This window comes from Ostrea edulis, chromosome 8 (genome assembly GCF_947568905.1).
Source record: "Ostrea edulis chromosome 8, xbOstEdul1.1, whole genome shotgun sequence".
In the NCBI taxonomy this organism is placed as follows: Eukaryota; Metazoa; Mollusca; class Bivalvia; order Ostreida; family Ostreidae; genus Ostrea; species Ostrea edulis.
The window spans coordinates 52,873,601-52,895,680 of record NC_079171.1 but is presented as its reverse complement, the minus strand read 5'-3'; the positions used below and the strand labels follow the sequence as shown (position 1 = coordinate 52,895,680).

At 37.6% G+C, this 22,080-nt stretch overlaps 1 protein-coding gene across 4 annotated transcripts in view; it reads right to left on the bottom strand.

The window, feature by feature from the left end:
• Positions 1-1,823: 1,823 nt before the first annotated feature.
• Positions 1,824-22,080, bottom strand: part of LOC125661392 (centrosomal protein of 152 kDa-like) — a 47,180-nt gene continuing 26,923 nt past the window's right edge. For 2 of the 4 annotated variants that reach the window (XM_048893371.2, XM_048893370.2), the window contains exons 18-30: positions 17,958-18,105; positions 16,595-17,124; positions 16,096-16,337; positions 15,714-15,861; positions 15,145-15,438; positions 14,389-14,496; positions 13,816-14,052; positions 12,878-12,973; positions 11,059-11,984; positions 10,064-10,259; positions 9,562-9,640; positions 7,909-8,059; positions 1,824-5,338 (exon numbers count right to left, since the gene is read on the bottom strand). In XM_048893371.2, coding sequence (XP_048749328.2) covers positions 3,910-5,338; positions 7,909-8,059; positions 9,562-9,640; positions 10,064-10,259; positions 11,059-11,984; positions 12,878-12,973; positions 13,816-14,052; positions 14,389-14,496; positions 15,145-15,438; positions 15,714-15,861; positions 16,096-16,337; positions 16,595-17,124; positions 17,958-18,105 — 4,584 coding nt within the window. In that variant the 3' untranslated portion in view covers positions 1,824-3,909. The remainder of the gene's footprint in view (positions 5,339-7,908; positions 8,060-9,561; positions 9,641-10,063; positions 10,260-11,058; positions 11,985-12,877; positions 12,974-13,815; positions 14,053-14,388; positions 14,497-15,144; positions 15,439-15,713; positions 15,862-16,095; positions 16,338-16,594; positions 17,125-17,957; positions 18,106-22,080) is intronic. The other 2 variants (XM_056146443.1, XM_048893372.2) reach the window with 2 other exon arrangements.

Genomic DNA, 22,080 nt, shown 5'->3' with positions numbered 1-22,080 from the left:
CAAAGTCACGTGGCCAAAAATTCATGCAATTTTCATGTTGCTATTTTTTTCTGGGGTATAGCGCAAATTTTCAGAATTTTTCTATCCTATGTGTTGGCCGTTGTCCCGAAGATCATGAACAAACATCTTTACTAAATAAGGATGCTTGCACATTAAATTGACACGTGTAAATATTACATCTCTGTTAGAGCGTTTCACTGAAATTATCTTGTATGCATGTAAACCCTATTCTGGGACCTCTATAGTTTGAACAAACCTTAATATTTGGGATTTAAACTTGTGTTGCAAGGCTTGGTTGATGTTAAGAAATTTTGTACTATTTGATCAAACAACAATGTGAATTGCTATTGATGCACGTAATCTACCAAAATACGTTTTTGAAGGATTTCAGTTTTATATCCGCACTTTCTATGGTTTGGGTATATCGTTAATAGATACCCTGGTCCGACTGTCCATCACTTTCTTCTTCCTCAAACTCTTTACAAGTAGTAACCCAATAATATTTTCGAATATGACAGTGGTGTCCTGCAAATGTACAATATGGTTTCAGAATTTTCAAATTCATCCAGGGGAACAAAATAGAAAAACAAAACCGATTTTTTTTTTTAAAAACTTGGTTCTCAAAACTCATACATTTTACCAGATTAGCGGTGTCCTGAAGATGTGCGATAAGATTTCAGAATTTTTATTTTCACCCTAGAGGCTAAATGACGTTTTTCTACAAAAAACCTGGTTCCCAGAACTCTTACAATTTACGCAGTAGCCAAATCATCTGTTGAAAGATAATTGGCGTTGTCCTATACCTGTAAAGGTAATACCTGTAAGTGTGCAATAAGGTTTGGGAAGTTTTCATATTCACCTTTAGGGAGGCAATTGGAGGTTGAAAAAAAAAACGTTTTTCTACATAAAACATCTGGTTCCCGTAACTCCACTTACATTTTAATCAGTGGTTAAATCATGTATTGGGAGGTGATAGGTGGTGTCCTGTAGACGTGCAATAAGTTTTTAGACTGTTTTTCACACCTCGAGGGGCAAATAGGGTGATAAACGACGAACAAACTCTCGGTGCTCAGTGCCCTGCGTCCTGTGATTATTACTCTCCAAGGACGTATTCTCATCTGAGCATTTTATGCTAAACCTGACCATGCATCTTAAGTGATTTATAAAATAACTAGTGTGGTGTTTTGTTTTTGTTTTTGCTAGTTACGCATATACGACGCGTGTGGGTATTGTTGTTTTATGACAGCAGCTACTCCAAGTAAAGATTTGTGAAGAATGCAAACAGAATGGCGATTCCATAGGGAAATTTTGTGGTAAATATAGGTTCTTGAAATATTTTAAACATGAACTAGTTATACAAAAATTTTAACCAACTTGTTTGGGTATCGTATGTCTCAATCAAATCCATTTTTATCCTTGAAATTTTAAAGTCTTCCAATTATTTTTTTAAAATTCAATAACTTCCACATTGGAATAGCCATTTTAAAAAATGACGTACCTCAAAAAGAGGGCGACAGTCCCCTTGAATATTTAAAAAAAATATCTCTATATTTTGTATTTTCTAATGCAATTTTTCGAATAGAAATCCTATATGTTGCTTGCGTTGACGAAATCCATTTTGGAGCATTTGCTTATATCGAAACTCAAGATATTAACATACATGTACACATACATATCAATTTCATCATGTACAAAGATATTTTTTCTTTGTTATAGAAAGTGTATGCAACGAAGATATAATATGTTATGTTTGTGATATTGAGGGAAGACAAGCATCATAGACAAGTTATAAATGTTCTAATCAGAAAAAAGTAAACTTCATGGTCGTTTACACCTTTATTTCTCGTTTGGTCTGTCTACACAGATCAAATTCCAATGACAATAAATTAAACTATAGAGTCAAAATTTACACGTATATATAATGGTATGTACATATCATCTGACATCAAAATATACATAAACATATTTCATCTATATAGGTGTACAAGTACATTATGAAAATAAATGCCATTGACACGTGGAAACCCACACTGGCCAGTTTCACGGACAGCTCATTTTGAATGGTCAGTTCATGGACAGCTCATTTTGAATGGTCATTTTGTCGTTGTCGTGACTGACTGGTAGGAAGTATCCAACACTGGATTAATGTAACCTTACACTCATACAATAAATAAAAACTAAATGCCCGATTTCAAATGAAATATCAAAAAGTTACATTAGATACAAAAATATAGGTTCTCTTATAGCACATTTTTGGCACAATTTGAATGTACAAGAATGTGTCATCTTTTCTGAAATTAACAATATTAAAAACAATTTCTGAAGACAATAATTTGATATTTTCATTTGATTCTAATTTTGACCCCCATTCAGTTACTGAATATCGCTTGTTAGGAGTGTTAGTGAGACACAAAGAGAAAGCGAAAGTACAAGAAATATTAGTAACGTGAGAACAAGGGAGTTAACTTGTGTATACAGAGTTTTGTGATTATTCATTAGTGAGAAAACCGTACGGGAAATGTTAAATAGTTTATTATTTAAAAAAAAAAGATTAATTATGTGAGGAAAATAGATAAATTAAGTTCAATATAAGAAAATATAAATCCACAGATAAAGAAATTTAAGACATAGAATCATTATACATTTACTTCTCCAGCTGTGGAACTGGAGAGGGTTAAAAGCAGAAACACACAGATGACTCTCTATCAAGATAATTAAAAATAATAATAATAATTTTAAAAAAAATGAAAATTTTTGATTACAAAATTGAGCCTTGTCTACTTGATTTGATGCATTAGTATTACAGAAGGAATGGCCTGACTTTTCTGCTACAACTTGATTATAAACAATTCTTTGTAAGCACCATGCCACCAATAATTTAACATTAAAAAAAAAACACGAAAGGAAGTCGCTAGAAAAAAATGTAAGCTCTCAGTATAAAGACTACATTGTTACCTTGGCCATCAAAACTCTACAAAAAAAAAATAAATTTAAAAATAACAAAATCTGTTTAGTAAATAAATACGGCAAACTTACATCGTCACAAACCACAGACAAAAATACACGATCCACCTCTCCTTTTTCACTTGTTAAATGTCACTTCTATGTTAATTAACCGGTCGTGTGGACAGTGGCTTGAGACGATGACAAACTTTGACAGTGATTGGTGAACCAGGACGTGCTAGTAAGAATTTGTGTACATTAGATGTCGAATTGGTGTGAGTTGTTAATGAATACTGCAATTGTTTGGAACATGTAATCACAATCAGTTTGGTTTCAAATTCAAAATGAAATCATGGTGAACAAAATTAAAAACTATCTGACATTGTCTGCACATGAATTCATTTAAATACAACAAAAATTAATGGCGAACTGTCGAATAATTACAGGCAATGCAAACCTAAAACAATGAAAAAAATGTATTCAGGTCACGATACGACGCGACATATCAGACTGAATCAAAATACAGAAAACAAACCGTCTCTCTCAATGTACAATATCTATACAATATTACTACTGATAGTAGTGCAACATAGGACGGAGCAGGCATGTTATCACAGATCAAAGACTGGTGTGGATGTGTTCACAGCTACCCGTTTAAGTGTGTGGGCAATCATGTAAATGGCGCATAATATTGTTTCCTCCATTGTACGTGCGTTTCAATGTTTCCTTTTATCACAAGGTACAGGGCAGAAAACTCGGGAAGTTTCTCTCACGATAAATTGGACACTTTATTTCTCGTCTTTCTAAACTCAAATCATGAAGGCCAATTTTTTCCCCACGCATCAGAAATGAAGTATAAATGATTAAAACAGCAGATTTGTCTCATCAATTCCATGAACATGGCAAATTTGGAAGGATGTGTATATTAATTGTTTCAAAAATAATTCACACGAAAAACTTCCATAGTCACTGGCTCTTGGGCTCGAACTTCTGGACGAGTGTCTTCACCGGTTCTTTCGTCCGAAGTAGCACTTCTGTCCAGCTGTCGGTACTGAAACCCTGAACGAGATTTTTCCGTGCATGGTCAATGTCACCATACCCATCTTTATCAAGAGCGTAATTCTTCCTATGCATTCTGGGAGTGCCAATAGGGGATTCCCCTGCATCTCTTTGAGGGGTCAGTTTCTCTGGGGAGGGGTTATATTTTCTTGGGGAGTGGTGGTCGAGACCCAAACTCTGTAGACCTACATCAACACTGTATGCTTTCTTACCATCAAAACTCATTGCCTGCATGCTTGAAAATCTAAGATCCTCCTGAGACACACTGCTGCCTTTCGGGGAGTCTGTGCGGTCACTAGGTTTACCCAGGGCCTCTCGTAGTGGCAGGTACTTGTAGCTTCCGCCCAGAGAGCTGTTCTTCTGCTCCATGCTGAGTTCCGATTCTGACTTGGCTTTATAGAGGGCGCTGTGGTTTAGAGGTGACACGGGGCTGATGACATCTTCCTGTTGAAGTTTCGATTTTCTTTCTACAGGGTGAGGGTCCACTGCTTCGAATTTGTTTGAATTCTGATCGCGCAACGATGGAACCACATACTTACTGGGGAGTAAGTCAACACCATTGAACTGCCCCAGTTTAAATGTTCGAGGGCTGTTGTACTCCTGGTCAGAATTTTCATTGGAAGTTGAATGATCACGGGGAGAGAGCTTTCGAGTGGTGATATTTGCATGCAGTCTGCCGTATTCCATTCTCTCTGGGGACGATCTCTTACAATCTTTGCTGAACGTGACTTCCTTGCTGATTGATCGATCCCGTGGAACGCGACTTGACCGATTTCTCTCCCTTGGGTAACGACTCTCCAGCCTCTCGGCAGGTTGCTTTAAGCTTCTTTGCTGTGGAAAGCTTTGATAAACATGGCTAGATGGTGACCCATTCGCAGTGATCTCCAAATGCAAGTCGCTGTTCATTTTGTATGAAGCCCTGTTTCCGAGGTCCGTCTCTGTCTTCCTGGCAGAACCGTCACCTGCTGACCTTGGCCGTGACTTTTCACTTGAATAATCCTGTGACCTTGCCATTGACATGTAATCATTTGACCTTGATATTGGGGCTACTCGGATATCTTGGTAAGATTTTGACACCGAGTAGCCATTGTGTTTGGTGTGATAGTCACTTTGTCTGTAATCAGACATGGATTTCCCTAACCCAGGGTTCATATCTCTGTGGCCTTGAACTTTGACCCCATATTCTGTTTTAGATTCTAAATGTCCTTGCCCAGCAATGGGTGCTGATATATCACTCCTTGGTGTTGTTGACCTTGAACTTGACCTTGAGCTTTTATCAAAAGAAATCGCATCCAGAGCCTCTTCTATATCTGCTAGCTTGGCCTCGATATTCGCGCTGAAAATGAGAAAGAAAATAATAGAATTTCATTCATCATAAATTTTATATTGGTTTTCTTTAAACAGGTGATGTCTTAAATCAGTCTCTGAAAAATATTTTTTGTCTGAAAAATTGGAGTTACCTTGTCTAAACATAAAATTCACTTCCGATGAGATGAAATTTGGAAAAAAAAGGACGGAAAAAAACGACACCTAAAATTTTCGCTTTCAACATTTTTAAAACATGATGAAAATAAAAACAAAATATGTTTTTATATATATTGTAAATAAATACGATTTACTGTATGAAATGTAATCCCATGATTCCCCAATGAAATCCCAAACAGTGGAGGGAATATGGAGAGGGATAATATATTTCAACTTTTGAACATAATACTTTTTTTTTCTTTCTTTTAAATTATTTTGTATTTGTACATATTAAAACCAAACTAATTGCATACTGTAAGCCAATATACATTACATATATATCAATCCCTGCATCCATTTTTTGTTCGTATCTATCCTCTTTATATCAGTCGCATCCCTTCCCCCTTTTAAGATTGTTTTTAAACCAATGTAAAAAAAATGGTGAAATCTCGTCGAGGAGTATATTCCCTTTTTTAATTTGACTCTATCCAGCCATGCAAAATTATACTTGATTTTTCTCTCTTGTTGTAAAAAAGTAAAAGCTTTAGATGATCAAATGATAGCCCTGAAAGAATTTACTTGGTACTACCCCCCCCCCCCCCCCCCCCCCCCCCCCCCCCCCCCCCCACAGAAAATGGATGCCATCTTTGGTGGACATTTAAAAACAGCACATGACTGTATCAAACAAAGGGCTGTTCCAGAATCAGTTGGGTAATAGGAAAGGAGGAGGAGGGGGTGGAGGAGGGGTGTGGGGCATTTTTATCTTTTCTATGCATCGTGGAGGTAAAACAACTCAATTGTTGATAATGGTTGAATTGTCCAAGGGGTCAGAAAGGGACTCACAATGAATATATCAATATGAAAATATCAAAATTCCCTTTAATCCGTAATGACAAGACTGATAAATCTGAATATCTAAAGGGGTCTTCCTCATCCTAATCCAATTACCTTTATATTCTATAAAAACCTTCTCAAGTGATCTCAAGTTATTGCGTGCCATAACAAGTGCTATTATCTTATAATATCAAAAATTTCTAAGTCCAATAACTCTGTAATGACAGAGCCAATCTCTGCCTAATGAAGTGCAGTTGAACTTCAGTACCTCGAACACCGATATCTCAAACACCATGGATATGTTGAAGTGATTCGAAAAGAGTATTTTACCCTCAATATCTTGAACCCTCAGATATCTCAGAAGTTTTTTCTCATTCCCATCAAGTTCGAGACAGCGAGGTTTGACTGTATTATGTATAAAATTTATGAAAATCTTCCCAGGGAAACTTGAGTTATCATGTGCCATGAAAAATACAGACGGATGGACAGACCGAGTGAATATCATAAGGCACCCACCACATTGCAGGCCCTGAAAATAATATGATGCATGGTCGATATCGAGGGTGGTCACAATTAAAGATGAGCATTTATAGGTTTCGTACAATACACTTTCTCTCCTCTCATAACGAACACTGAAGTTTAATGTTCACTAGAATTCTGGAACTGCCCTAAGGGATTTCATAGAGGTGGACATGGGATGGCAAGGCTGGATGACATTTCAAACAGAAGTGAATCTTATCAATCCACTCAAAAATTATTATAAGAAAATCTTCAAACTTTCAAATGAAGTAAACCATCAATACATGCATTTCTCATGAAGGAAATTAAATGTCTAAACTATCGCTGGATTTGACAATACAGTGAATGATTACTACAATGAACAATTTATGTATTTGTACAGGAGAATGGTAGTATTGTTTACAAAACTTGAGACTGGATGTAGAAGGGTAGGGACAGTAATATAACAAATAATTATCCTGCTACTGGTCAGCCTATATAAAAAAATTATCTTACATCACATAATTCTGAAAATTATCTTACATCAGATAATTCAAGATTTGTTTCCTGGAGATTATTCTATATACATTCAATAATTAAATTACTTGTATTTAAATTACATATCCTGAATAATAAATAATGCAAGAAAAATGATGCCGGAAAGAAATTATGTAAGGATATATTATATTACATCAGATAATTATGGATAAATATTTGTAATGAAATAATAATCAAGGCATGTATGGTTTCAGGTGGCGAATTCATGATTGAAATGTTGAAATATTGAGAATTTCTGATTTTACAATCATAGTCATAAACAAGTCTTATCATGCAAAATACACTGGTAGGAAACAATGGCCTGGAGATATAAAAATCAAAGGTCATCATCAACCTCGAAATATTTTACATACAGTATTACCCAATGATTTCAATGTGAAAGATTTCAAAATATTTTACATACCTGACAATTTCATTGAGAAATACCCGATGATTTCATTGTGCAGGACTTTGACATATTCTACCTACCCGATGATTTCGTTGTGCAGGACTTTGAAATATTTTACCTACCCAATGATTTCGTTGTGCAGGACTTTGAAATATTCTACCTACCCGATGATTTCGTTGTGCAGCACTTTGCGGACATTCTCCATGTAAATCTTTTTGAGTTGAGCCAATGTTGTGTTACGCTCTTTCTGCATTTCTTGTCGGACGGTTTCTGCTGCTCGCATGTTTGTATCCGTGATATGTTTCATGACATCATCTACGAGTAAAATAAAAATACTTTAAACATTATTACACTGCCGTTTGTGTGAATTATTCAGTGCATGTATTAACACAAGCTCAAACCATGAGTTCTCTCCTCTTAGAATCACATTAACTTCTATGCTTCATTTGTCATGAGTTTGAATAACAGTTATTTGTTGCATATCATAAGCTCAATGAACGGGTTGAAGAGATCCAATCATTTTTGGTGTATGATTGATTGATTTGCTGTTTTCCGCCACACTCAACAATTTTTCCAGTTATCTGGTGGTGCCTAGTTTTTTTATTGGTGGAAGAGAGAACCCAGATACAATGTACCTAGAAAAGACCACCGACCTTCCGAAAGTAAACTGGGAAACTTTCTCACTTACCAGCGCAAGCGGATTTCGCACCCGCGCCGACCAGAGGTGATATGACGTGTGATTTAGAGTGCAATGCTCTAACCACTCGACCACGGAGGCCCCTTTTGGTGTATGGCAGAAACATGTACATATATATAAATATACAGCAGACTTGGTAAGTACCATAAAATATACATTCAAACTGCATCTATAATTCTACAATGCATTATACAAGCAATTACTTTCATGACAAATTCTGAGGATGCAATAATCATGTGTCACTCAACATAGCATCACTGATCATGGTCATCAGATATCTTATAAAACAGTGATCATGGTCATCTGATATCTTATAAAACAGTGATCATGGTCATCTGATATCTTATAAAACACCCAACACAGCATCACTGATCAAGGTCATCTGATATCTTATAAAACACCCAACATTGCATCACTGATCATGGTCATCTGATATCGTATAAAACACCCAACATTGCATCACTGATCATGGTCATCTGATATCTTATAAAACAGTGATCATGGTCATCTGATATCTTATAAAACACCCATAGCATCACTGATCATAGTGAATAATATGTTGTACGGTGTGACCGTTGAGATGAGCAAAGCCCATTAACATCTTGCAACGCGACTTTTATCCGCCTCTTCATTTGACGCGGGAAATATAACGTGCTTGATGTAAACAGTCACAAATTATGACGTCATATTAGCTGCAATGTTTTTTTCTTCTTCTTTCGAACCAAGCAAAAACAAAATGTTTGAAGCTATGAGAAAGCTTGTCTGGAATTTAAAAACGTTTATGGTACTTTCTAAACAATCTAATTATTTTAATTACGGGTTTATCAATGAAGTCTACCGCAGTGACGGCGACATTTTTTCGGAAAGCATTATGGGTGATACTCATCTTTTTTCAACTGATGAAGAGCAAATCACGTGACTCATATGTGTAATCAATGGAGCGATCTCATGACATTTACATCTGATATCATATACAGATCTAAGGTAACATTTATATCTGATATCTTGCAAAGTTCTAAGGTGTGCAAAATGGACAGGTATATCCGAGGGCCCCTCTAAAGGTGAACATTAATCTACAATAGTGACTCTTGATACCTCAGCAGTCACTTTGAACTCTGACCTTTGATCTTGTTGACCGTGTCCAAGTATTGGTCCCTCAATTCAAACATGCTGTCATCACTCAGGTCCTCAGAGTCAGTCTGAAATTTTAAACACTTTTATAAATTTTAAAATCCATCACTAATCCTGTGTGAGGTACGAGTTACCTCTCTTTGTACAGTACACATATATATACATCCTAATAATCTAGTCAGTCCTTATTTTCACAAGATGTCCCATCGCAGTTTAGCTTTTAAAGTATTCAACATCTAAATTGCTAGAATACCAGCACAAAAACAGTTTTAGTCCAAAAAAAAAAAGATCATTGAATGAATTAAGTTTAAGGGCCAGAAGTTTGAACCTTGTGCATTAAAAACAATTTAAATACTGATTTTGATATAGAGAAAAAAATCATGGAAGATCTGGAAATGAATTCAAACAAAAGGCAACATTAGACTTTTTTAAAAACGTAATAGTCATGCTTCAAAGAGTCTGCTCGATGGAGACTAAATAGTCACGTGTACCTGCACTTCCGTGTCACTGCACGACTTTTCTGTTGAGTGCCCCTTCATCTCGCTGATTTCCTCCTTATACTGACGCGTCAGGGAGGACATCGCGGAGTTGTGGGCCTTGGCCATTTCTCTCATTTTGTTCTTCATGGACTCCATGGCAATGGTGTTGTCCTTCTCTAAGGACTTCTTCACCTTATCGATCTCGTTTCTACAAGACACAGGACAAAATCATGAAACGCTGATGTCTCTAAGCGGTTTCAGACAGCAAGAAGCATTGGGAAACAAATAAATGTACAATGTAGCTGCAATATAGCTCTCTCCTACTTTTTTTTATCTGAGGTTTTTTTAGGAGAGGAAAAAATTGGATAGGGCTACATTATTGCAGCTAGGAAAGAAGAAGTCCACTCATTCTTTATGAATCAATTTTAAAGTAAGAAGAAAATGTCCAATTTCTTAGGTAGACATTATATACATTTAAAAGACATTTTTCCTTTTCCTACCAATTAAAATTATTATCCCCAATTTCAAATAAAATGAACAAAACATTCACAATTCTTATGAAATTTAAAACATGAGCACTATTGACTATAATAACTGAGCTTACACACAAAATATTTTAGTCAAGTATCGACTGAAGGGAAAAATTTTGACACATTGGTAGATGCACATAGGTCACAAGGAAAATTATTCTAACCCCCCCAACCCCCAACACCCCCCCAACGTAAATATTACCAAGTTCTGAACATGTTGGTGCATAGCAATGATAGAATATATATGCTAAACTTTAAATGAAAATTTTAAATCTTGAAATAAAATAATTTCTTCAAAAAAATTAATTTTTGATTCATGGCATTTTGTTGCATCGAAAAAGCAAACAGCATGTTAATCTTATAAATTCCGTAAAATGTTCATTTAATTAAATGCTTATCTATAACCAAACAGCATGTTAATACATAGATCCCGTAGAAATCTTCATTTAAATAAGTTTCTCTAGATATATATCATACTTGTAATAGTGTTTGATGTCATACAGCATTTTCTCCGAGCGAGCTAGGCGGGCCTGACTTTCGTCCTGTTTCTGTTTCTGCTGAGCAAGATCTTTTTTGTAAGCCATCTCCAGATTTTTAATATTTTCCGAGAACAAAACCTTCTCTGAGGCCACTTTATCCAGCTGCGACTTAAGTATCCCATAATTCTCCACCATTTCCTGTTTCTCGTTTTCACTCTGCTGAAGTCTCGACTCCAGCCTGGAGAACTTCGTCTCCAGATCAGATTTTTCACTCAGAATCTCTTGCCACTTGGTTTTTAATCTCTCAGATTCCAACCGAATCGTGGAAATCCCGTCATTCTCTGACCTCAGTTTCTCACACTCGGCCTTGAGTTTTTGAACTTCAACCCCTTGTTCCTGGTTATCCAGTTTCCCCCTGAGTTCCTGAATCTCCTTCACATACCGTCTACTCTCGTCGAATCCCTGCTCCTTCGTGGATTTCAATTCCTCTTTTAATCTCTGGTTCTCCTCCCCAAGTCTATGTACCTGACATTTGACCTTGTAACTTTCGTCCGTGACCTTGTGGATCTCGTCAATCACTTTTTTGTTTTCTTCCGTGACTTTACTTAACTCCGTTCGGAATCTCTCTTTCTCGTGCTTGAGATCCATTAATTTAGCTTCCAGTTTAGCGCGATCTGACTCATCAGACTGATGTCCTTCCTTGAATTCTCTCTTTAAATTCAATTTTTCAGCGTCTAGTCGATTCTGATAAGCTATTTCCAGTTCTGAGCGTAGGCGATCTACTTCCTGTGCCAAATGACGATCGGCTTTCTCCAGTAGGTCATCACGTTCCATCACTTCCTGTTTCAGTCGATAGTTCTCCTTCTCCCACAATTCTCTCTCTCTTTGGTATTTTTCGTCTTCCTCAGAAGGATGGCCTGTGGTCTGAAAAAGATAATAACATTTCAACATTCTATATTAATGTCAACATTTTTGCAAAACTGAAAATAATTAAGATATTTTGTTGCGACTAAAATTTTGTGAGGAGAAACTCCATGTACAATGTACATAGATTATAATTAATCCAATGCAGAATTGTCAAGTAGCGTTATTTAAGTAGCGATCCATGTAGGAATAAAGCACATTTCGAGTTATCAATGAAAATGCTTTGTTCTGCTACTCTCAAGTGTCACACTGTGGTTTGTACTATGTCCTTTTCGCACTGAAATTTCTACAAATTGTCCTTTTCTTACATATAGGGCAGAGACCTCTGCATTTTATTATTTTGATAACAAATTGTGTCATTTTCTTACGTGAAGTAGACGACTATGCAGCCTGTTGACTTTTGACGACCAAGATTCATGAATATGAAGATCACAACATGAGTTTGTTAACCTGTACAAATGTAGGTCTACAATCACTGTTGACATTTAACAGGCATGATGATGAGAATTTGTGTTACGCCACTCAGTCACAGGTTTTATTAACAGTATTGAAACATAACTCTTTTGTATGTTAACTGTGGAAATCCCGGTTAGAATAGATCCTCAGTACCCCTTGCTTGCTGTAAGAGGTGAATATATGGGGCGGTCTTTCGGATGAGACCGCAAAAACCGAGGTCCTGTGTTACAGCAGGTGTGGCACGATAAATATCCCTACCTGCTCAAAGGCTATAAGTGCTGAGCATAGGCCTAAATTTTGCAGCCCTTCACCAGCAATTGTGACATCTCCATACATGTACGAGTGAAAGTTTGTTGAGCAATTGTTGAGTTAATCTATATACAACCAAAAAACACAAAGTATTTCATAAATTTTTAGATTTTGTTTTTTAAACAAACCTTGTCGGAGGTGGCAGTTTTAAAAGCTTCCTTCATCTGGTTCTCTTTAAACTGGTGCTTTTTGATCTCTTCAGCATGCCTCCTTTCTAGCTCCATCTGTAAAAAGCAACACATCCCACATCAAAACCAGTAAAATAACACTTCAGAACTCGCTATCCCTAAGTTATACAAACTTTTTCGGATGTTAATTTTCCTCAGAACCCATGTTTCTATGGAACATTGTTTCTGATAAAATGACATTTTTTCCCGACAACAATTTTAATTTGTGTGTGTGGGTCTACTTTTCAGCATTCAAAACTGTACACAAAATGTGACAAAATTTTCAGCATTAATTTTGCTAGTGCCATTAACCTTGTTGTACATTCTTCCAGTCTACTAAATGTATGTGTTCACTTTGACTCCTTGTTATTACAGCAGTGTTCAGTGCTAGTGTAATGTGCTGCCTGCGTGCAGTGTTCAGTGCTAGTGTAAATGTGCTGCCTGTGTGCGGTGTTCAGTGCTAGTGTAAATGTGCTGCCTGTGTGCGGTGTTCAGTGCTAGTGTAAATGTGCTGCCTGTGTGCGGTGTTCAGTGCTAGTGTAAATGTGCTGTCTGTGTGCGGTGTTCAGTGCTAGTGTAAATGTGCTGTCTGTATGCGGTGTTCAATACTAGTGTAAATGTGCTGCCTGTGTGCAGTGTTAATGTTAGAATATAAATCACTGGTTACCTTCTTTTTAGTGTGCTGCCTGCATGCGGTTTTCAGTGCTAGTGTCAGTATCATTACCTTTTTTTTATTGTGCTGATCGCGTGCGGTTTTCAGTGCTAGTGTCAGTGTGTTTACCTTTACTTTATTGTGCTGATTGCGGGCAGTTTGTTGTATAAACCTTTTCTTTACCGTGCTGTTTTCAGTGGTACTGTGTTTACCTTTACTTTATTGTGCTGATCATGTGCGGTTTTACCTTTTCTTTATTGTGCTGATCGCGTGCGGTTTTCAGTGCTAGTGTCAAAGTGTCGTGGTGGTCGGATGTGAACTGCTGGTAATCTTTTTCACACTGATCCTGTACCTCTTCCACGGCTCGTTTCCTCTCCACATCCTTCTGTCGAATCAACTCGGACTTCTCCCTCCGGAATTTCTCCTCTCGTGATTTCAGTTGTATTGTCAGCGACTCTAGGTCCTTCTTTAGGGTCTCAATCTCCTGTAAATTATATATATATACGTACATGTACAATAACTTTAGTAAATTTTCTATACATTCAGGTATTCATTGCTGTGTAAACAAAAACACAGCACAATAGAGCATTCCCTCTGCATTACATATTAGTATTTACTGTTACCTTGACTTTTGACCGTTAACCCAGAAATTCAAAAGGATCTTTCTCTCCCCACCTACATTTACTCTATTTCCTGTACATTTATATGTAGCTACAACACCATCCAGTTGATTACTGTCTTGACCCTTAACCTGTCTTTGACCTTTCATTGACAAAGCAGAACACTGGGAAATCTCAAAAGATGAAATTTCACAACTTACTTCTTTCAGAACACTTTGGGAGATCTCAAAAGACGAATTATTTGCCAACATCTCCGCATCATGTTCTTTTTGCCACAGTCGTTTGGACTCGTCCACGGCCAATGACACCTAACACACACACAAATCACTTATTACTGCTTTCATTTGCATATTCAATTCAATAACTCAGAAAAAAAAAGTTACATGCATTTCAAAAGATGTAGCCTAGCTGTACTAAGCATTTCATGATACAAAGATTTCAAGATATGTTACTCTGAACACTTTTGCCTGAAGCTTTTTTTTATCTGTATTAATAAATGTTGCCAAGATTTCCTTCCTTAACAGACATCCAATCCATAATGGAACAGAAACAGTCTGTCATACACACATCATTTCTGATACACCTGCTTTGTAATCTGCATTTTGATTGGTTCTTGTACTGAAGTTTGAGCCAGTTAAAATGAGCCTTTACAAGAGGCAAGCCTTTTGATTGTGACGTCATAGTAACCCAGTACAAAAACGTAACATCAATTATATTCATTTCTTAAACATTTTATGCAAAAACACAGATCAATGAGATAAAAGGTATATATCAAGTAAAACGTTGAGTGAATACTTAGCCTCTGTCTAGTTTAGAATGTCAATACTGGTTGGCTCCACTTACATATTGCCAATAAAATTGTTTGCGACCACTAAACCTGCATATAATGTCATCAAATGAAAAAAATAAAAGCTACCTTTTCTTCAAATATTTTTCAGTCATAAAAGAAAACTAACTTCAGCAGCTACACGCTCTTGTATCGATTCCTCCATGCCATCTCGAATTTTCTGCACATTCTCCTCGTGACTGTCCTCCCATTCTCTGCGAGCCTGCTCCAAGGCTGCCTGAATTTCCTCTGTCATCTTCCTGTCTGCTGCTGCCTTCCATTGGGTCTTTTCCTGTGATATCCGCCCCTCCACTTCTGTTTCGATCCTCTCCTGGGTCTGCAATTCTAAGCTCTGCTCCCAGTTCTTCTGCTCTTTCTCAACTTTTTCTTCAATCTCCTTGTCCTTGGCATCATTCCAATTTTGCTGAACATAAAAAGTTCTAACGTTACACATACATTTTACGATATAAAACAAATATAAAACTTCAGTATATCATCATGTAAAATCTAAGGCCTAGTCAGAAGTCTATTGTCAGAAATTGCAAATGCTGATAAAATGAAACACACATCATTCATGCATGACCGTAGAAATAAAAATTAAAATAATGCAATATATTTGATCAACACTCGTGCATCTTTGGCTTGGATCTTTTTCCGCAGCTTTTGTTCTAAGCGTTTCTTTGACCTAGATCTGACTACCTTCTCTGTCTGGATTCTCTGTAGAATGTCGATTTCCGTCTTTTCCTCCCAGTCCTTACGCTCCTTTTGAATCCTCTCCTGTAATTCCACCTCCCACTTCCTCTGCCATTTTTCCTTCTCTTTCTTCAATTCCTTGTCCAGCTCAGTCCTGCAAGACGATTAAAATATTGTACAGAGTTTTGCTGGTCATTTCAACCTTAATAAGCTTCTTATGTTGTAAGGAGTGAATATAAAACATACAGGCCAAGTATGATCCCCATAAGTTTTAATACAGGGTTATGTGGTAATTCAATACGTAGATGTATGAACACACCAAATTCACAAACTGAAGTAAATGAGTTTTTAAAAAATGGAAAACTGAAGGAAAAAGCTATAAACTCACTTGGCAGTGACCTTTGACCTTTCCTTCTCTACAGCCCGCCTCATTTCCTTCTCCGTCTCTCTCTGGCATTTTTCTATGGCTTCCGTCACCTTGCGCTGTATTTCCACTTCTGACACTTTCCCCCATTCTGCCCGCTCCTCTCGGAACCTCTCTTCCACATCCCTGTCCCACGCATCCTTTTCTGAGGTCAGCTTCTCCGTTGCAGTTTTCTCCCAGGCACGCTTTTCTGACATTAGTCTTTCCTGAAACAAAGCATATATTTGTATTCTTGTGAACTGGAAACAATTGCTTTATTCATTTTACATGACTGTGATTTACATCAATTAAATTTCTCTGACATCAAAATTATTGCATTGTTATAATCATCTTCAAATTTCTCAATGAATCTTTAAATACTACATTTTGCTTGGTATAAATACCCTACAGCTTTATATCATAGTCAATACTGATATTTATATGAGTAAATAAATCTTTTATCAATATAAGAATTCTCCCTTACTTCCGCTTGTTTCTCCCACACTGACTTTTCCCTCTCTAGCTTTTCTTGAGACTCTTTTTCCCACAAATCTCTTCTGTCAGATACTTTAATCTGGTTCTCTTTCTCCAGTTCCCCTCTCAGTGTTTCTCTTTCTACTGCCAATTTCTCCTGCAGAATTCTCTCTGTTTCTTTTTCCCAGGTGTTTTTCTCTTCCTCTATTTTCTGTTTCACTTCATTTTCTAATGTCGTTTTCCACTTTTCTTTTTCTTCCTCCACTTTCTGTAGAAATTCGTTTTCAGCCGTCTTTTTCCACTTTTCTCTCTCGTCCTCCACTTTCTGTTGGAATTCCTTCTCTGCAGTCTTCTTCCACCTTTCTCTCTCTTCCTCTACATTCTTCTGAAGTTCATTTTCCAATGTCTTTTTCCACTTCTCCCTTTCCTCCTCAACTTTCTGTTGAAGTTCGTTCTCTGAAGATTTTTTCCACTTTTCTCTTTCCTGAGTCAGTTGAGAATCAAAGATTTCCTTTCTCTGTGTAAGCCACTCTGTCTGAGCTAAAATCAATCAACAAACATTCAGCAAAGGTTTATTATAATGCACCTGTTTCAGAAACAGAGCAATTCTTTACCTCTACTGAACAAATGAGAGTAAACTGCATGTTTTTATAGTGAGCCCAACATTTTTGACCGAACAGCTGATTTGTAACAGTCTGTGCCTAGGAATGGAAAATTTTGATTGATCTCACTTGCTCTCACAACCCTACCTTCCTGCAATGTGTTAATTACAGAAAATTCTGATCTGGGTCTCACAGTCCCATTTTCCTGTAATGACATAGCTAGTTTCCACTTCTCAGAATTCAGACTTTACCTTCGTGGAGTCTATGACTTCCATTTCTCAGATTTCAGACCTTACCTTCATGGAGTCTAGCTTCCACTTCTCAGAATTCAGGCCTTACCTTCGTGGAGTCTAGCTTCCACTTCTCAGAATTCAGGCCTTACCTTCGTGGAGTCTAACTTCCACTTCTCAGATTTCAGGCCTTACCTTCGTGGATTCTAGCTTCCACTTCTCAAAATTCAGACCTTACCTTCGTGGAGTCTATCTTCCACTTCTCAAAATTCAGACCTTACCTTCGTGGAGTCTATCTTCCACCTCTCAGAATTCAGACCTTACCTTCGTGGAGTCTAGCTTCCACTTCTCAGATTTCAGACCTTACCTTCATGGAGTCTAGCTTCCACCTCTCAGAATTCATTTTTTACCTTCGTGGAGTCTATAATTTCCACTTCTCAGATTTCAGATCTTACCTTCGTGGACTGTAACTTCCAATTCTCAGAATTCAGACCTTACCTTCGTGGACTATAACTTCCAATTCTCATAATTCATTCTTTACCTTCTTGGAGTCTAGCTTCCACCTGAGTTTCCACCTCGGTCTCTAACTTGGCCTTCCACTCCGCGGTGTTCAGTTTAATGGCATTATCCACGGCAGCCTGTTTAGTGGCTCGTTGTTCCTCAAACCATTCCATTTTGCACATGGCGACCTGAAATAAGATAAATCAACATCATTATCTATAATATATTAGAGAAGAAAATATAAATTATACACACTCAACCAAAGAGACAGACTTGAGAGGAGGGAGGGGGGTAATGTACAAACATACACAAAACATCGATGGGTTGTAACATGCAAAGACAGACAGAAAATTGGGAGGCACAGCACAATATTCACACAAATAGACAGGACATGGAGAGGTGGGGTTGTAGAGTTAACCAGACAGGAGAGAGGGTCAACATAGTAAGATAGGCAGGGCACAGAGAACCAGACAGGAGAGAGGATCAACGTAGTAAGATAGACAGGACACAGAGAGGTGGGGTTGTAGAGTTAGCCAGACAGGAGAGAGGGTCAACATAGTAAGATAGGCAGGGCACAGAGAGGTGGGGTTGTAGAGTTAACCAGACAGGAGAGAGGGTCAACATAGTGAGATAGGCAGGACACAGAGAGGTGGGGTTGTAGAGTTAACCAGACAGGAGAGAGGGTCAACACAGTAAGATAGGAAGGACATGGAGAGGTGGGGTTGTAGAGTTAACCAGACAGGAGAGAGGGTCAACACAGTAAGATAGGAAGGACATGGAGAGGTGGGGTTGTAGAGTTAACCAGACAGGAGAGAGGATCAACATAGTGAGATAGACAGGACACAGAGAGGTGGGGTTGTAGAGTTAACCAGACAGGAGAGAGGATCAACATAGTGAGATAGACAGGACACAGAGAGGTGGGGTTGTAGAGTTAACCAGACAGGAGAGAGGATCAACGTAGTAAGATAGACAGGACAAAGATGGAGAGGAGGTGGCAGGGAATCACAGAGTAGGACACCTACAGACAGACAGACACAGATGGACTGACAGATACACACAGACAGGAAATGGGTTGATAGAGTGAGACACCTACAGACAGACAGACACAGATGGAAAGACAGATACACACAGACAGGAAATGGATTGATAGAGTGAGACACCTACAGACAGACAGACAGACAGACACAGATGGAAAGACAGATACACACAGACAGGAAATGGGTTGATAGAGTAAGACACCTACAGACAGACGAGAGATGGAGATGGGAAGAAGGGGTGGCAGAGGAGGCAATGTTGTATGTTGTAAAAATTGGATTCATGCATATATATATTCTCATAGCCCTAATTTCCATGCACCATTAAGATCGTTACAATTGTAGACCTATACCCTCTTGCAATCAACATACTGACATCAATGCAATCAACATACGGACATCAAGCACAACTGTACATGTACCTGTCCTGCAGTTCATCCATTGTCACAGAGAAAGTGCCCAAGTTCAAAGTTCACTTAGCATAGGTCAAAGTTCAACCACACATTTCAAAGCTGTCAAGATTGCCATTCACATATCAGTATAAAAATTCCATTCATGCTTAATGCACTGGATTAAATATCCTGATTATACGAGAACCAGCATGAATAACTATGCATTAATTTTGCCTCCAATCAATGCACTTAATTTCTAATTCGGCTAACTCTCAAGGCGAATTCAATCCTTCACAATGACCTTGTCTGTTACAAAGTCCTCAGTGGAAACTAGATGCTCTCTCTCTCTCTCAGTCCAAGATAGAAATACCACATCCCTAACGCGGTCACTAAATGCAAAGTCATGTAAACTTCAACACATTGCTACTCCTGGAAGTGAATTCCATGGGGGTTGTAAAATTCTCTCCCATAAAGTTAATAATTTAATCCTCCACTGTTAATCTGCAGGAAGAATTGACTAGGATTGAATACTGCCACACAATGCATTAATTAAATCTCCTCTGTGTCCAGACAGATTTAAAAATGCTCAGAACAATGCAGAAGTAACACATGCAGAAAATGTCATTTGAGATATTTGAAGCACGCCTACAGAGTACTCGATCATCTACACCATCTAGATTTTCTAAATTTGCACGTGATTCGACTTTGGCATTTATCACAGGTTATTACTGCACTCACAGAAAAGCTATTTCTCATAACTCACCAGTGTTCTCACAGACATCATTTTAAATTTCAGTAAGTCAATAGAACTCCATAGTACCTGCCACATGACACCCCCCCCCCCCCAACAAGTACTGAAATACCAAAGGAAAGATTAAGCAAGGGGTATGTCCCTTAGGCCTTACTACATAACATTTTTTTTTCTAATTTGCATTAATACTAGCAAAGGGAGCCCTTAATTGTAAGCCATTTACTATGACATTTCTCAGAGTAGACCTGATGAAGAGAGTATCTTCCACTGCCTCATGTTCAGTTTAGATCAATGTCATTGAATATTAAAAAGAAACTTTAAAAAAGAAATTGCTGTCATGCAGTATCACTAAATGTGTATATAATTATAAAGCCTTGTCGTAGTGTAAATAAGAATTTCCCGTGGTGTTAGTTATGCAGAAATATTACTTAAAGTTACCCATATTGATAAGACTGCCCGGACCTGAAGTTAGATTTTTGTATGCAGGGTCTCCTATTAATGTGTGTACTGCCCGGGCCTGAAGTTAGAATTTTGTATGCAGGGTTTCCTATTAACGTGAGTACTGCCCGGGTCTGGGTCTCCTATTAATGTGTTTACTGCCCCGGCCTGAAGTTAGATTTTTGTGTGTAGGGTCTCCTATTAATTTGTTTACTGCCCGGGCCTGAAGTTCGCTCTATGTTTGCAGGGTTTCCTATTAATGTGTTTACTGTCCGGGTCTGAAGATAGATTTTTGTATGTAGGGTCTCCTATTAACGTGTTTACTGCCTCAGCATTATAGATCAGCACTAAAGGCAGTATGATCTCTATCTTTCTGAAGCATTTCAAAATAATCAAACTCAATAATCACACAAACATCACATTAACACAGCTCCTTGTACATTTAGAATCTGTCATCAAACTTCATATAATACCAAGTCCCTTATCCTATGTTAATCATGTAACCTTTCTGAATCACAATATCTCTGTCAGGGAATAAGATTATTTTTACAGAAATAAAAGACAAAGTTTTGAGATTTCATCATACTGAACATTTATAAGAATAAGCCCGGTTCGTCACTACTAGATTGAGTGGAACCCACTGTAGATTTAGACATGATAGCCCCTATAAAGTCCAGTTCATTGTAGATATAGATATAAAAGGGGCATTATTGTGAGGTTGACCAGAATGAATTGATCACCATTTGTTGACTACAATCTCATGCCTATCTATGTATAGCTGTAGACCCTCTCTGTGTGTGTGGCTTCACTGTTTTGGTAACTGTGAACCCGTCTTCGCGCGCGCGTGATCAGACAAGTCGATTCCACTACGATTCATCTTCCACTTTAGCGATATCAGCATATGTTGTGTGTGTATTCAGGTAAGGAATTGTCAGTCACCCAATAAAACGCGTATTGTTCCCTTTACACAACAAAGTTACCCATGCATGTCGATTGTGTATTGAGCATCAGGAATTTAAATTGATTTGACTAAATGACAATGCCACAAGGTCGAAGTTGATCTTTTAAATGCCTATACCCACAGCAATAGAACGGCCATGAATAGTTTACTATACTCTGTTACCTCAACCTTTCTATCTCTGTCATCTTATATTACAAACCATTTACATTAAACTTATTTCTAGAGCGAGATGCTTATATAGTCATCAAACTTATTTCTAGAGCAAGATGCTTAATATATATAAGTCAGAGGTCTCATGGATTATAACTCGGGGTCTGTGGTTGAAATCCTTGCACTGACTTTAACAAGTGCTTGAAAAAAAAGGCACTTTTGGTTGGTTGTATAATTGTTTAACGTCCCGCTTGAGAATTTTTCACTCCATCACATATGGAGATGTCAGTTTTGTAGGATTTGCCATTAATAAATTGTCATCATATCAATGTTTAATAAAAATGTTTTAGGAATAGATTCTGTTGGTCAAAATATCTGACAATTAAAGAGGTACTCTACATGGTCATAATGGCTGACTTCCTTTTAAAACATGCATA